The sequence below is a fragment of the Dinoponera quadriceps genome, unplaced genomic scaffold (assembly GCF_001313825.1).
Source record: "Dinoponera quadriceps isolate SergipeBrazil2010 unplaced genomic scaffold, ASM131382v1 scaffold163, whole genome shotgun sequence".
NCBI lineage: Eukaryota > Metazoa > Arthropoda > Insecta > Hymenoptera > Formicidae > Dinoponera > Dinoponera quadriceps.
The window spans coordinates 373240-389338 of record NW_014554384.1 but is presented as its reverse complement, the minus strand read 5'-3'; the positions used below and the strand labels follow the sequence as shown (position 1 = coordinate 389338).

The following is a 16099-nucleotide window of genomic DNA, read 5'->3' as shown; positions in this document are numbered from 1 at the left end:
AGAGCGGCTCGCTATTCGCTCGGTTTGCGATTCGCGATTAACTCAAATACCACGTGGAAACAAAACGTCAGGAATGGTCAATAAGAGAAGGGGCCGAGATAAGGGGAAGCGGAGTATCGATCTTGCGAGGCACGTCGCTGGCCTCCTTCGCAGGCACGATTCCACGAGTACTAAAGTTAACTGCATTCGAATATCCGCCATTATACATCGATCGTGGGCTGGGATATCGTATTGTTATTACGAGCGCTCGGGAAACTCGTAAAAGGGCGATTGAATCGACTACATCGCATTATTTTTACAATCTAAGGACGCGCGTACGGGAGCTAAACGCAAATGCGATGGCCGTTAACTCGGCGGACGGTGCCGATCACGCGTACGAGGATCTCGGCCGGCGCGTAAAGAGCTTTCGAGTTAGCCGAAGCTGAAACGACGTCGTTGCGAGGCCGGAAAATGTAGGAGAAAGCGAAACTGATACATCTTCGAACGGGACCCGTGAATCTTCCTCTCTCGAAATCGCGAAATCTTATTTAACCCGAAATAACCGACATCGCTCCTCGCAATTTCGCGGCGAAGAGAGACAGAATCGTCGCGTGTTCAGACGTAGAACACGGATCGATCGCCCCCGCGAATAAAGTAACGTCGCTTTAACGACACCACTTAAGATCGTAGATACACGCACCGGTCGCGCGTCCCGAAGACAGATTTAAGTTAAGTCGTCGAATTATACTCCGCTCTCCCGCTGCTTCGAGCGCTCGCTAAGTTCAGAAATATGGCCGGTGGCTCTATCGAAACCGTTATCGATTTTGCACTCTCGTGCTCTCCGAAGGAAAGAGAGCGACCAAACGAGAGCGAGAGGGAACGAGATAGTATGTGAGAGAGAGAGAGAGCTCCCGTATCAGTGGGCAAGCCCCGTTTGACCTGGCACACATGCCGCCCATAGATCAACCAGAACCCTTAGGCCGAACCCCACCATGCCACGGGCTAACCATTAATTTACAACCCGCAGAGTAACCCCATGCCTCAACCCCTGCATACAGGATCCGCGTCCCCTTGCGGCAGATATGAGCTACGACGTGGCGCTGAGGGATTCAGCAGCCCCGGCACCCGGACGGTCCCTTCTATCTCACCGGCCTGTCTCCTCCGTTCGTCGTCTCCGTCGCGCGGCCCCTCCTCGCCGTCCCTTAAGCGACCTCCACCCGCCCGCCTGAGGAGCTTCTCCTCGTTCCGCCAGCTCGTTTCCACGCCGTCGTGGAAGCCACGGCGAAAGAAATTTAAATCTATCGACAGACGGACGGGGCACGTCTGGCGCGGTCAATCTCCGCCGGTAACCCGGCGGATGTTCCGGAGTTATGACGGGATAGATTTCGACCGACGAATTGTTATTTGGGTTCTTGGCTTTTTATCACGGTGATGAACGGATACAGATAGATAGATGGATAATCAATTTATCGGGAGGATTCTCTATAATGGACGGACTCAACTTCAACCTTCTTGCTCGACTATCGCGCTGAAGGGAGCAACTTCGTAAAAAGCAACAACCTTCGTTAATCGTCCTGCGCGTTAATTCCGCGTCCCTGAATAAAGCCGGCTTCTGTGCTCGTTCTCGGGCTGCAATCTCGATCTTCGACTTTTTCGTCGGCGAGACAGACTCGTACCGACCTGTTCATAACGAGCTGCCCGGTGGTAGGAGGTGGAAGACAAAACTCCTAATTGTCAGTGGACTTCAAACTATCTAGGACACTAAAGGAAGGAAGGAGACGCGGCAGAGAAGTGGGATCTGCGAAGATTGAGAGAAAGGACAGACACGGAGAAAGAGAGAGAGAGAGAGAGAGAGAGAAAGTCGCGAATGAATGCTAGAAGCTGAAAGGAGAATGGGGAACGCTCTTTGATTTTGCGGGCTTTATTTTCGCTTAATAAGCGGGTGCGAATAGGCCCGGCTGTTGCTTGTGCTTTGTAACTCGATGGAAGTAAGTTGTCCCCTGTTTCGTTTTGTTGTCCGGCAGTTCCTTCTCGACCCCGACATCCCCGCGTGCACCCATCCCCCCTGCCCCGTGGCACTCTCCCTCTCTTTCCCGCGGGAATGAAAGGAACGAATAATTAGGGAAGGTTGGCGGGCACGGCCCGAAAGTTTCTGGCCAATTAATTAGACGGAGAAATGCACGGTACGAGAGGTAACGGGCGCATAAGCGTCAGGGACGGCAATTTAAACAGCGACAATTCGACTGCGATTATCGCTGCACAAACGTTTTGACGGCGCGCTTTTATAGCATAAAGGCATCGGTTGATAATGGCGGGTATTAGCGACTTGAATACCATTATGAAAGGTCCACACGTTCGCTCTCTCTTTCTCTCTCTCCTTCTCCTTCTCACTCTATGCAGATGAAACTTATAGAATTTCAAATTAAGAAGAACGAATGGAAGTGAAATCCGGTTAGAAATGAGAAGAAGACACAAATAAATAAATAAATGTTTTTAATGATATGAGAAATGTTTAGAGCACAATTTCAATGCCTTCGAAGGAGGAATACCGCCTGAGTCGAGATTTTGATGCTGTTAAAGACAGTTCGCGCCTACTTAGACAGCCCTAGTAAAAATCTACTCTGACGATACTATTATTTTTTCACTTTTCTCTTGAATCTTTAATTCTACAGATTTTAACGTTACCTTCAACGACTTCTTTCGATGCTAAAACGGCGTAGTATTCACTTAAGCGCACGTAATTTCGAGAACATCCCCGCGTTGGCCCGCAGCGACGATATCGCTAAGTATTGAGGAGTCACGCCTAGTCCGCGCTGATCTTAATAAAACACCGTCAGCTTTACGTTTGATGGGCGATAAGACGCACGTGCTCCCCTTTTCACACCAGAACTGTATANCCCACCCACCCACGCGCGCCGGTTCCTCTTCTTTCCCGACCTTCGTCGTCGTACTCGTCCCGCCGGAGACTCGCCCCTCGTTTCCTCCGCTTAAAAACCGGTAATTACTGCGCTCTGGCATTTACCATCCGCCATGGCGTTACGGTGTTTTCTGCTGAATGCGGCGACACTCGACGCGCAACTCGATCTTCGCATGATATTATGTGTCACTGCATTAAACCGCGCATTAGTTCTCTCTCAATGCGGATAGAGCGACGAATTAATTATGCGGTAAGTATCAAAAGGCACAACGTGTGCGAGCTAGTGTAAGCGCAGGCGCGCCTTACAGTACACTCGTGAAACTCGAAACCTTTTGCAATTTGCATAATTTCGTTATAACTATGTCTCGTTCAAAAAGTTATTATAACTTTAACTATTATTATTATCGTTATTGCTATCAACCTCGAATGATTACAACTCTCTCTCTCACACTCTCTCTCTCTCTCTCTCTCTCACTCTCTCTCTGCGATGGTTATCGTATTATCAAAAACGCCATTACCATATTATTATCATAATCTTGACTTATTATCGTCGTAGATGGAAATTATAACTTCACCGCAGCCTCGTTGCATGACTTTCATCTAGCTAGAGTTTTTACTCATAATAGTTTGGTTTTTTTGTTCATTTTCTTTCTCGCACCCCGAGATTGAGGGAAACACGAGAAGAATGCCGAGGATCGAATTCGCCGAGCTGGCGATCGGCGCGCTTATTTTTAGCGAGGCCAACTTCGGCGTGTCAATCATATCGCAATATTTTTCGCGTGATTAACGCCCGAAAGGAAAAATTCGACGATAATTCCCGAAAGATTGACACGCCGCTGCGGAGCCGCGAATTTTTCTACGTGCGGACGACCGAGCTCTTACGTTGGATTTCCCACCTGTAAAATACGACCCGGCGCTCTCGCAATCGACGTGTGGCAAATTGACATTTCCGAAGGATATAGGTCATCCTCTAGTTACGCGGATAGAACAGTCGAGAAACGGGAATAACGAGGTTGCGAAGGCGAAACCGATGGAACGGTATTAAATAGCGTGATAATATTATAATATGTAACGCATATATATTAACGCTCACCTTGATCGTCGCGTGGTAGGATCTTTCATGACCATGACTTCTGTGATGTCTCCATACTTGGTGAAATACTCCCTAAGGCTCTCTGAAACAATACGATAATCCGGTTACTAGCGTCGCGCACGACGACAAGTTCTTTAATAAAAACTGAATCTCCCCGAGTCGAAATTTTTAATTTTACATTTAAGTCTTCAAGTGGAGAAAACGGAAGTTCCCCACTTGTAGCATCAAAGGAGCACGATAGAAGATCTTTGAACAGTTAATGTAGAACTGCTAAATTAGACTTAAAGTAGGACTAAAACTTCGATCCGGGTCGTTAGTGTCCAGCCATGAAATATTAAATTTGTGTCTAACGTCGTTGTCAGCTAATGATGCAATGCTCGTTTCTCCTAGTGACCAGATAAATAAATTAGCTCTGATGGTTGAAGAAGAGAAATTACATTTACGGGATGAAAAATCACGATTAGTTGCCAGGTAATGCTCATCCTCTGCTTTCTTAAAATTTTTATGAAATAACGTATTCTCAATTTTTAATTGCTATATCATTTTCAAACGCTAATAGCGGATATATAGAAAAAAGTATTAGATTCAAGAAAACAATTACTCCAATACTCCTTAGCAAATTTTCACTTGAATTCGGTAAATTTTACTTGAATCGAATAAATATTTATATCGGCTCAGGTCGACTAATTACATTTCAACTCGGCTCGCTGCCTATCTTCAGCGAACGCGTTCCGCATTAAGCATCCAACGAAATTGGTGCGAGACATTCTGACTTTGCAATATCCTTTCTTCCGCTTTATTCGCGTTTATACGCACGAAATCTCGGGCTTATCGCGTTAGGCGCGCTCTCGTCATTTTTCACGAAGACGTTCCTGCGTGAGCGGAACGACGACGTGTCTCCCGGCCGACGAGATACGGCATCGCGACGAAAACCTAAATTATCCCGTCGAGCAGGCATCTGTCGGGCGAAGTTAGGGCTAAAGGCGAGCCGGAAGATCGCTGACGCTAATTGGAATTAGTAGATAACAACGCGAGTCGACACTTCGGGGCGTAATCCTCGTAGCCTGATAAACGCGGTGCGTGCGCCCAAAGTAAAGCTTCAGCTTAGCACGACCCGGCTCTCTGACGACAGCTAATTCTACACATTGTGCAGCTGTTTCTGACGAGCTTCTCCGATCACGCGTCGATGCGAATAAATAATGACAAAGTTGCCTTGAAAACGTCAGCGATAACGAGACCGACGATAATTCGAATAACAGAAACACGTCCGACGACGGGCCAAAACGAACGCCTTCGGATTTTTATCGATCCTTAGCGACGAACACTCTATGTATTTTCGTAGAGAAATGTTACTGATTTGCATCACTGTGCACATAAATGTGAATTTCTCACCTTCAACGGTGCTTCAGAGCCCGAATGATGCGTCGGTTTTCGTGCTTTTTCTCTATGTAGAGCATAAATGAGGCTCGTTGCATAAGTCATCGACTGAGCCTATGAGGAACTCGATCAGTCCGGACGTTATTAGGATACGATATTTTCAGGTACTATCAATACGCGGCCGGGTCGCGTAAATATACACGCGGTCGGCCTCGTGTCGCCGCACGCGTTTGGCGCGAGACGAGAGGTCGCGTCTCCGTGAAGTTCTTACGCGCCGAACAACGAGGAGGGAAAAGAAACGTTCTCGCCAGTTCTCTTCTCCTGCGATTTTTCTCCTCAATCGTCATCGAAAAATTATCCAATCTCACCGCATGCCACACGATTAGTGCGACTAATGTGAAGCCCCTCCCCCCCATACACACATTTCCCACCAGGGACACTCCCTTGACCCTTTTCGTAGGTTTCTAGCAAAAGGCTCAACACTGGCGGCGAGCCAGCATGGCCGCGCTCCAAATACGTCTTACACCTTATCTAATTATACGCTGTTTCATCCAGTCCGCTCTGAAGGCTTCGTAATGTTCGGCGGTTACTCGCCCGCGAGCGAGCGAGCGGGCTTCGATAAATCCACGACACGCGGAGTTCACGATACGCGAAGCGCGAGGCTAAATGCGTACCCACCACCTCTCCGCCGCGTCGGAATCCACGACGGCGATGGATCGCGTGAAATTCGCGACGGGAAAGAGGATAGAGCACGTATTAGCCGAAGTAGTGCTCTTGCGATCGGTTGCAATTGCGATTTTCTTTCCGTCGATCGCCTCCTGCTCTCGCGTCCAACTCGTGAATCAACACAACGCGTATGGTCTCAGCTACGAAAAGGTTGCAAAACTTTTTTTTTTTTATAAATTCCACTACGCAACCCGCATTCAATAGGATAATTTGTTTCTTCACAATTTTCAGGAGATACATTTTCCTGCTGGATACAAGATGCGTTGCGAAACTTATCAAGAATAAGTATTGCAACTTTTTTGTGACCATATAAATATGAATGAAGAAAAAAATAGTAAAAAGATCAACGTGACATAGAATGTTAGCTACGAGCATCGCGCGACTTATTTGTCGTTGAAACGCGAGCGGCGTGAAGAGGACATCCGAAACTCGCCTTAAGGGGATGCTGTAGTAATCCCACACAATATGTATATCTAAGAGACGTCTCGAAGACATCGCTTAGACGCCTTAGTATCTTGAAGACGTTTTTGAGACGTTTTCGAACGTCTTAATGTTCCTTGGACGGTAATTACCGATATTACTAATCCCACCATTCTCCGAAATGGCTTTACAAGATTTAAATCCCCTTTACAAATGTAAAGTACACACACATATACAAAATGCTGAATGGTAATCCGAAGACTAACAGAATGAAGGCTGAGAATGAGAAATAAATTCAAGAAGTGTACATAGTGTTGCACTATTTGGTGCGTCAACTCGCATGGAAACACTCGCTTGATACAAAAGTTCTACAGTTTGTGTGTACAAGATGGCTGCACTTTGGACTACATTAAAGAACAACGGTGCATAAATAAAAGTAAAATTAAAAATCCAACAAAAAGATAAGGTGAAGATCGAGGGAGTTTTATGCGACTGTACGCGCGTAACGTAGATGCAGGATGGTAAGTAGAACAGCGGTGGTGTATAATTCTCTTTTTTCTCTCTCTCTCTCTCTCTCTCTCTCTCTCGTATCATTTTCTCCCTCTCATTTCAACGCACTTCCCCATACAATTCTGTATCCTTTCGCACGCTCATTTAAAACTCACTTGCTCCCGCATCGCGTTTGAAATGTCAATAAATTACCGACATTTTTACTTCCGCTTAGATGAGAGCGCTTTCCCGTCGGAGGTTCAGCCGTCGCTCCAGCATCCCCTTAAAAATCCGCTCGCCGATTTAAATAGCACGATTCAACGCGGAAAGTGGCAATGACGCGCGAGCGAGCGGCGCACAAAATGGAAATATAAGTTTTAATTGTTGTTTGCGTTTCTCTCGTTGCAACACATAGAACGCGAGCGGAGCGTAATCGCGAAAGCGTGGAGTGCTTGATAATTGTTACTGCCGGGGAGCGGAAAATAGGGGATAACTGGACTTGCTAATTCAGCACGCGGCATTAATCAATGAATTATTGGTATCCCCGGGTCATTAGCCGTCGGGTACCACCTGTTTGGTAACGAGGCGCATTTACCCCCGCCCCTCCCCGCCCACTCCCGCCGTCGCTGTATTAATTAGTGACACCAAGTCGGAATTCTTGAGGAGGCGATACAACGACGGCGAGGACTCTGTGGAGGAGGGTCCGTTATCAACCGCGCCGGTTAATGTTCCTTTCATGACTAAACATTTAAAAGACAATTAGGCTAGGAGACCGGGAGATATCGACGTCGTCCGCTTATTACACACCGTCGTCTTCCTCCCCCTCGGAAATGAGATTTTGTTAATAAAAAGGGAGATTATCGAAGCGCGTGCCGTTGAATTGCCTCTTAATGGATATGTAATTTGCATTTAAGCCGGGAGGAACTTTCGGCTGAGGGACAAGAAGCGCGGCGTCTGTCGAGGGAGGGGTGTATCGTCGCGAAGCGATCTGGAATCTTGAGGAGACTCGGATAGGAGAAATCCGACCGGCAGCGACTGATCGCGTCGATGAATTCGCAAGCGAGGATAATGAATTATTCTCTAACGGCTAGTCGATATTTTCCAGACGCTATAAACGCAACCTCTCGCGACCTGCAATCCCACTGAACTTCTCACGTGAACTTTCTTTACGTAAGATTACCTATCTCAGAACAACCTCGGGCCTTCTAATCGAAATTTCGGCTGTGGGATAATCGGGGAAAATTTCTATGTGAGACGTCGGCCATTGGTGTCGCGAAAGCGTCGTTAAAAATCGAAGCAAGATATTCCCAGTGCGCGCTCATCACCACTTTCTCGAACATCCTAAATAACATGTTTCGACAGTTCTTCGTTGACACCGCCGCGAGCCCTTTAAAACGCGCATAATTCTTAATTCTCACGATAATCCCCCGATAATTTTCCAGATCCGCTGCCGCAATGTCGGCCCACTGGACTCCTATAAAAATGTCATTAAAGCGGCAGGGGTGTACTCCAAGCGGGGAGACAAAGGGGCGAAACGGGGGTGGCTTGCCAATGCTTCCTTAATTTGTCCCGGCTGGCGGATTGATGGAAGCAATTTCGTCGTTCTCGCGAGAGGAGACGCTCTTAAAAGGCGGCCGCGATCCGCCGAAATTTACGGCTGTCATTTCCTTAATTGTTCCTCGGCACAACTTATTTTTCACGCGCGGCCCTCACGGACGGCCTCGCATTCTCATTCCAGCCGTTGCAGCGTCGCTGCGAAGGTACGGCCGTGCCTTGGCCCTTTGCCGGTGACGCGACTCGCTTACTCAGCTCGGAACTCCTCGTTGCCGTTGAACGGCAACAAGCGGAAGCTGAAGCGATACGTTGCCGGCTCCGAATGAAGTAGTGCTCCCGGAGAAAATGGAATGTTTACTCGTAACTTTCTTTGACTCTCCTTCTCTCCACGAATGTAGTAATTTATGGCGTCGGAAACAAAGAACTGCAGTTCGCTCGTTATAGCAGCAGCTAGTTGATTAATTACGGAGTTGCAATAACGAAGGCACGGCGTAATAGTTATGTGAGACCGGTGGGTGATCGTAAAAGTGACGATCTGAATGTTACTACTTAGTTAAGGCGATGCCAAAGTCGGACGAACTCGTAATAAGCGTCGACTACGTACAGGCGGTCCTCAAAATCTGTTATGTTATATATACACTGACACAATCACGCTACTCTTTGTGCATTTCTCGTATATGCAGGGTGCTTAACGCCCCACCTGTCTTATTCTTTTAGTTTAAGTCAATATGAAAAAAAAGGCCTCTACCATTTTGCAAACAATCATACAAAATTTTGAGTTATTATTACTTATTGAAAATATACTACGTATAGAAGTTTACTTAATAACTCGAAAATTTGCGTGATTATTTGGAAAATGGTAAAGGACATCAATATATTGAACCTTGAACCTCGAAACCTTGAACCTGTCGTTAGGTACAATAGTTGTCATATAATTGTAGATCAGACCATTCCGAAAAAAAAGTTCTTCACTGTTTTGCAAATAATCACGCAAAATGTTGAGTTATTAATTAAAGAAACTTCAGTACATAGCCATTTTCAATAATTAATAACTCAAAATCTCGACTAACCGACCAATCTGAGTTAAGTTTCAACAGTAAAGAATAAAAAGTGTTAAATATGAAACATTCGCACACAATAAAGAACAAATACAGAGCCACGAGTTGTTTGTGTTCAGTATGGACGTGGAATTAACAGATCACAAACTTTTAAGCTCATAGATTCGTATAAATCCGCATGTATATATATGTTCTATTTTTCTTCCTCTCATTCTTGCGCGTTCGATTCGTCTCACTGTGTTTTTATGCGCTTCCTTCACGGCGAACAGTCGCGAACCTGCTCGAGAATTGTGCGCGGTATGGTAAATATTTCCAATCAAATGTTTGCGAGGCAATAGAACTCAAAGTTCTATCTGCGCGGCGGAGGAAATTACGGTTAAGAAGTTTACGAGCGGTGAATTTGCCGAAGTGGCATGCATTGTACCGCGTTTTGCATTGGTGATGTGCCAACCAGGACTTCAGCGAGAGAATGCCGCGTTCCTCTGTGCGCGCTGAGTTTGCAAACTTGCGTTTTATATTTCTTAACGCAAAACGCGGGCGCTTAGTAAACAGCAATGCGGCCCGCCGCACCTTTTTCGCAAATACAAGACGCGCGCGCTCTTTCGTTTCGAGGCGCTCATGACTCTGCGAATCACGGGGAGAAAACAATCGTCGCGAGAATATTCTTCGGTCGTTCTCCCCGCATTATATTTTATGCAATAACCCCCGAAGAGATCGGCGCAGTTGAAACTAGTGCTGCCAATTTCGATTGCCCGAATCTTTCAGTAATTGAATATACGGCTGATTTTAGACGTTATTATTATCTATTGTCGTGCAGAAAAATCAATAATTCGTAACATCTCAAATTAACCGTATACTCTGTTACTGAAAGATTCAGATATCCAGAATTAACAGCTCTAGTTGAAACGCGCAAGGAAAAAAAGAATTAGCTCTCACAGATTAACTGTCCATATAATATAACTGAAATCTAGTCAACTTAGCTCATTCCTTTTGTCCTTATATCTAATTTGTGCAGTTAAAAACTAAGTCTGGTAGCTAAAATTCAATTCTATTAAATGAAGTAGCTAATTCCATTTTGCCGAGCGCCAGAGGCCGAAAAATTGTTGAAAAATCCGAGCTGACCCGAGGTTTCCTCTCCCTTTCCGTTTACGGAACGCCACGAACGTCGAGATGCAACTTACTTCACTTGTAACCTCTTCACCCTCCCGTCTCTCCCGCCTGCCATCGCGCTCTTGAACATATTGGTCGCGAGGAAGCCCCAGAACCGACTATCCGTGCGGTAGTCAATGGCGGAAAAGAAGACGGCGAGGTGGCGGGCTCCATTCAAATGAGATTCAACGCTAGGCAGGAATCGGAAGAGATGCCAGGAGGTGGCTCCAGGAGGAGAGACGGCAAGAGGCGCGGGCGAGCACGGTGCACGCTGGCCTCAGCTCGAGTGTTTTTCTATTCAGAGGAGACTCGCATAAAGTCCTATATACCGAGTTCTATCCTATCCTATCTCCCGGATCCCCCAGGAGCCGGGGTGGATACGGGGCGAGCGAGGGGGAAAGAGAGACGAGGAGAGGAGGAGGAGGAGGATAGGCGGTTCCCCCATTCCGAAGGGCCGTTCATTGAAACGAATGGCCTTGTCCGCCTCTTCCTCCTCGTCCCTTCGTCTTCTCTATCTTCCTTCGCCCTGCTCTCTCGTTTCCCGTTTCTATCTCTGTTACTCTACTCTATTTTGTCTCTCTTTCCCCTCCACCATATCCCTCCATCCTATCCCTGACCCTCGAACATGCCTCTCCTCCTTCCGATCTCCAGCCGCGTTTCTTTCTTCGCTTCTTCCTCGAGTTACGCCTCCCGCGAATCCGCCAGGATTACTTATCCTCCGGCAAAGGACGCTCAAGGCTCAACCTAAAGCATCATTTGAATAAACGCGAAGTTACTGCGCGCCTGTTCCCGGCAGGCAGGCAGGAAGGAGCGGGAAAGAGAGATAGGGAGTCTCTAGCCGAGCGCGCGCGTTCTACGACTATATTAATGGCGTCGTGATACCTCCGGGCAAAAAGGAGAACTCCTCGCTCTCTATTACCCGCGGGATGAGATTCCTGTCAGCAAGGACGTCGCGCGTCTTCGGCGTCGACGGGTCACGATACTCGTGCATCGCTTCGCTATGTTATAGCGCGTCGACGACGCGCGTCGAGGCGAAGAGAGAATTCTAATTTAGTTTACGACGATCGCGCGCGTACGCCGAAATTCCTCTCTCTCTCTCGTTATGTGACCGGGAAAAGCGGTTAATAATCATCACCAGCGAGCCCGACGATTCATCGGGCGATATCGTTGTTATATCGCACGTTGTTACGTCACGGTTGGAACAACCTCTCTCGCGGAACAGCTACGCACGACGGAAGGGGGAAATTGCAACCTTTCTCGAACTTTAAGTGGAAACGTGGCGCAACTGTTAAGACTCCGGACAAAACGCGCTCCTTTCGAAAGATAAATAGAGAGGGAGAGAGAGAGAGGGGGAGGGAGAGTCCACGCACGATCGATGGAGGCTCCATTAGCGCGAAATTGTTCGTTATCATTCATCAAATATTCCTTGAGCTGTCATCGGTAATGTCGTTAAGCCTCAAGATCGCCGATCTCAGCGTAATTACCTTATCGGTGTATCGCCGTCGTGAATTTTCCGTATCATCCGACGATTAGTAATATCAATAACATTCGACGGCGTCATTAATTACTGCGTGACGGGCGCGTCTAAGAGCGATCGTGGCGGCTCAGCTAACGCGGTCTTTCACGTTGCAGGATCTCCAGGACCTCCTCTCCTCGACCGAGTGAAACGAGCAATTAGGCGACGGCCACAACGGCACACCGTCAGATAAAGAAATAAACAATGTCTCGTCGCGGCCATTCCGTGAAAACCGATCGTCCCGGCGGCGTGCCGAATGTCCCACGGGCGAAGAGTGCTCCGTCTCCCGCTTCGAGCTGCCCTCCTCGCGTGCCGGCGGTGTCTATTTCGGCGGGCATTCCAAAAAGACCGCGCCGCGAATTCGTCTCGTGGCCGTCTTCTTTCCTCGCGGGCAACGACGAGCCATTAACGGTAACGTAAGCGTACACTTGGGGAGCCGATCGTGGCGTGCCGATCGGACGAGCCGCGCGGGAATTGGACGTACCAGCTCTCTCTTTCTCTCTTCCTCTCGACCGGCCTGGTAGAGAACCAATTCCAAATTGCTGTAGTCCTTTTCAGGAACGGAACGGGAATGTTTCCTCGCCGGCCGGGCTCCGAGCCAACCATCGGGCGCGTCGCCGTCGTCGGTGAAATCGCCGTGGAGAATTTTACACACGAATATTACACGCGAGAATGATTACAACGGTAATCGATACCACCTTCTTCCGAAGTAACGAAGCGCGAGAGCTGGAAATCACGGACCACGACGCCTTCCGCGACGGCGTGTACGGTCGCCTGGAAATTCGGAGCGCGCGAGACGACGAATGAGACGGAGCTGAATTTTTCGCGAGCGATCCTCCCCCCGGACTCCGGGATCGCTGATCCGCAACGACAACGTCGACAACGCGACGCGCGACATTTATTTCGGGTCGTAAAGGATTCATTCGAATGCCGATCGCGACGGGCGCCGCCAAGAGGGTGGTAATAGACGGGGGTGGAGGGGAGGGGGAGAGTAGCCAGAGAGGCAGCTAGCTTGATTCCCTACGCGCGCACCGCCGCCACGGGGGTAGAACGTGGGAGGGACGACAGAACCTGGAGCCTACCTGGCCGCGAGCCAACCCCGCTTCCAGGACTCGCGATAGCGCCGCGGTTGATGCATAGTGAGGCAGCGAGAGGGAGAGAGAGTAGTGCATAGTCGGGTGCATAGTAGGCACCCGGTAGGCGAGCGTGCGCCACCCCGCTCTTCCCTTCCACCCCCTGCCACCCTGCACTCGGTCGCATGGGCGCCCGCATTGCAGCTATGGCCCACCATCCTAATGATGGCAACCACGCAGGTACGACTACTACTCTCTGCCACCCGCACACCCCTCTTCGAGCCGCCCTCCTACGAGCGGCCGGCGTTCCTACCCTCTCGACGAGGACCCACGGCCTCTCTTCTTTGTCGCCAGCCAGCCAACCCCCTCCGCTTTTCCGCTTTTCTGCTGACACTTCGCTGCGAGGCGTCCCCGCTTTCGCTGACCGCGACTGATTTTCTTGATGGCGCGACTACCCTCTTTCTCTCTCCCCCTTTCTTGGTCTCACCCTCTCCACGCGGCCGAGTTCTCGAGGACACTCCGTTTCCGCCTCTCTTGATCTTTATTTCGACGTCGCTTGGACTCGATCGGACCTGGCGACAAGGGCTCGCGGCCGACGGCGATTAACTTAACAAGTAGCGCCCGCAGCGCTCGGAGTGGATCTCGGAATGCGGACGCGCGCTCGGGAAGATCGGGCTGTCGGATTTATGGTTGCGGATTACTTCGATATAGGCATACACATGCAAGATAGAGCATGCCATACACTTATTCATGATACAAGTTGAGCTTGGCAGAACGCAGAAAGAGGAAAAACATTCGGTGAATGTCGGTTTTTGGCTGCACACGCGTTAGTAACAGCAGTGGCCGGTAAATGTAACCTAAATCTACGTTTGGGGTATCGCGAATAATTTTTAGCATGTATAGTTAGTAAATTTTCTATTTATTTAAATATAAAGACGGCAGCGCAAGAGTATTGGGAGAAGATTAGCGACAAAAATTTTCTTGCTTAGACAGAAATCTGTAAACAATTCGGATAAGAGATACGCGTCGAGATTGAAGGTAAATGGAAAGATATAACGCAAAGTTATTTTTCACCATCCTGTTAATCGTAATTCCATGTAGCCTGAACTAAAAGCCGACATTCTTTCTCTCTCTCTCTCTCTCTCTCTTTCATGGAAACCACGCTGCCCGAACTTCGGATCGACGATGTTCGACCGTTCGCAGGATAACGGAGGTTAATTTCATTCGTAATAAGACGGATAAGCGGATGTCCCGACGACGCGAGTCCGCAAAATCAGTGATGCGGCGGCGGCGGCAGCGACTCGCGGAAGAAGCCTCGAAGTGCAGGAAAGGCGAGCCGGCGGGAGAACGAGACGGGGCTCCATTCTTGTTACTCACGACGACATCTTTAATTCATCGAATGCGGATTGCGGGCTGAATCCTTGATGAGCTTTATTCCACATCCGCGCGCTCGAACTATCGGACCCGATGAGAGATTCTCATACGATAATACCCACCGCTAAGCCACCGTTCCACGTCTTCCTTATATCGCGCCTCCGCTCACCTCGTCCCTCCCACTTTCCTCTTCCTCAGTCTTCCCTGAGGTCACCTAACCCTCTTTCTTTCTCTCTTTCTCTCTCTTCGTGTACCTGCACCTTCGCAACTAGCACTGCCCATTTAAGAGGCTTTCGCCAAAGCTTTTTCGTTTTCGGCTCTGTCTCGTGGCCGAATGTCCGATCCACTTCGGCTTCCACTTCCGCGTCGCTCAACTCCTTCCAATCTCGGGCCCTCAATCCTTTCTCGGGTTTCTCGCGATAAATCGCGCGGAAAACTAGCCGGTGAAGATTCTCTCTCGCTTCTCACTCCGATTCTCCTTCCCCTTCACTCTCTCTTTCTCTCCAACCCCCTCCCTCTATCTTCCTACGATCACCGTCCGTTTGTCTCACAGCTGGACGCTATCGAGGCTCGTGTCCACTTTCTGATGGGTGCTTCGTATCAACTTATTCCACGGCAATATCGCTACACTTAGCAACCCCGCCTAGCGTCTGATTTGTGTCGCTAATTGTCTCCCTAAAATCGCCGCAGACGCGCGCGAAGGGACGACATTTCCACCGCGTCGAATTACGATTTCCTTCCTTCACGAGTAAAATCAGAGAGCTGAAAATGACACGGTGAGATAGTGCAACTTTTTACAGATTTCAGAAGAGGAGACATTAGCGGACGTGGAAATCTTCTTCCTCATTTAACTTTAAGCAGATTCCACTCCGACGAAATTCCATCTCGGATTACAAAGTCGAGTGTCAAAAGCTACTTGCGATTGATTGAAGCGTCGCAACTTCTCTATTTTCGAGATTAAAGGCCTCGACGATCGAGACTCTCGAATTAACTTCCGTTTACGGTTTAAGTCCATTTGAGAACAGCGAGCTGGAGAATAAGCACACCTTGTTTCGTCTGCACACTCTCCGAGGCAAACTCTCTCTCGTTTACGGTGAGCGCCGAGAATGCAAGGGTGGAAAATCGGAATTTCCAATCTGTCTCTCTGACGGCAACGTTATCAAAAGAGACGAAATTTTCGCGGGGGAGACAGCCGTCGCACGTTTATTTCCGCACAACCTTGTATCGTACAAAGCATTCCTTCTTTTAAAAGATTCCTCGCTACGGATCGACCGCCATCGGCGAGAACGGATATCCGACGAGCGCGATCCGATGATCGCATCCGACCTCTTAAATTTTTCACCGTCCGCCTGCACGCCGTCAGATTTCGCGTCG

General features: G+C 48.7%; 1 protein-coding gene across 2 annotated transcripts in view; it reads right to left on the bottom strand.

Annotated features, from left to right (window-relative positions):
- The window catches only part of LOC106748061 (RNA-binding protein Musashi homolog Rbp6), a 728960-nt gene that overhangs the window by 443498 nt on the left and 269363 nt on the right, over positions 1 to 16099 (bottom strand). For both annotated transcript variants that reach the window (XM_014626258.1, XM_014626262.1), the window contains exon 3: positions 3990 to 4071. In XM_014626258.1, the coding sequence (XP_014481744.1) occupies positions 3990 to 4071 (82 nt within the window). The remainder of the gene's footprint in view (positions 1 to 3989; positions 4072 to 16099) is intronic.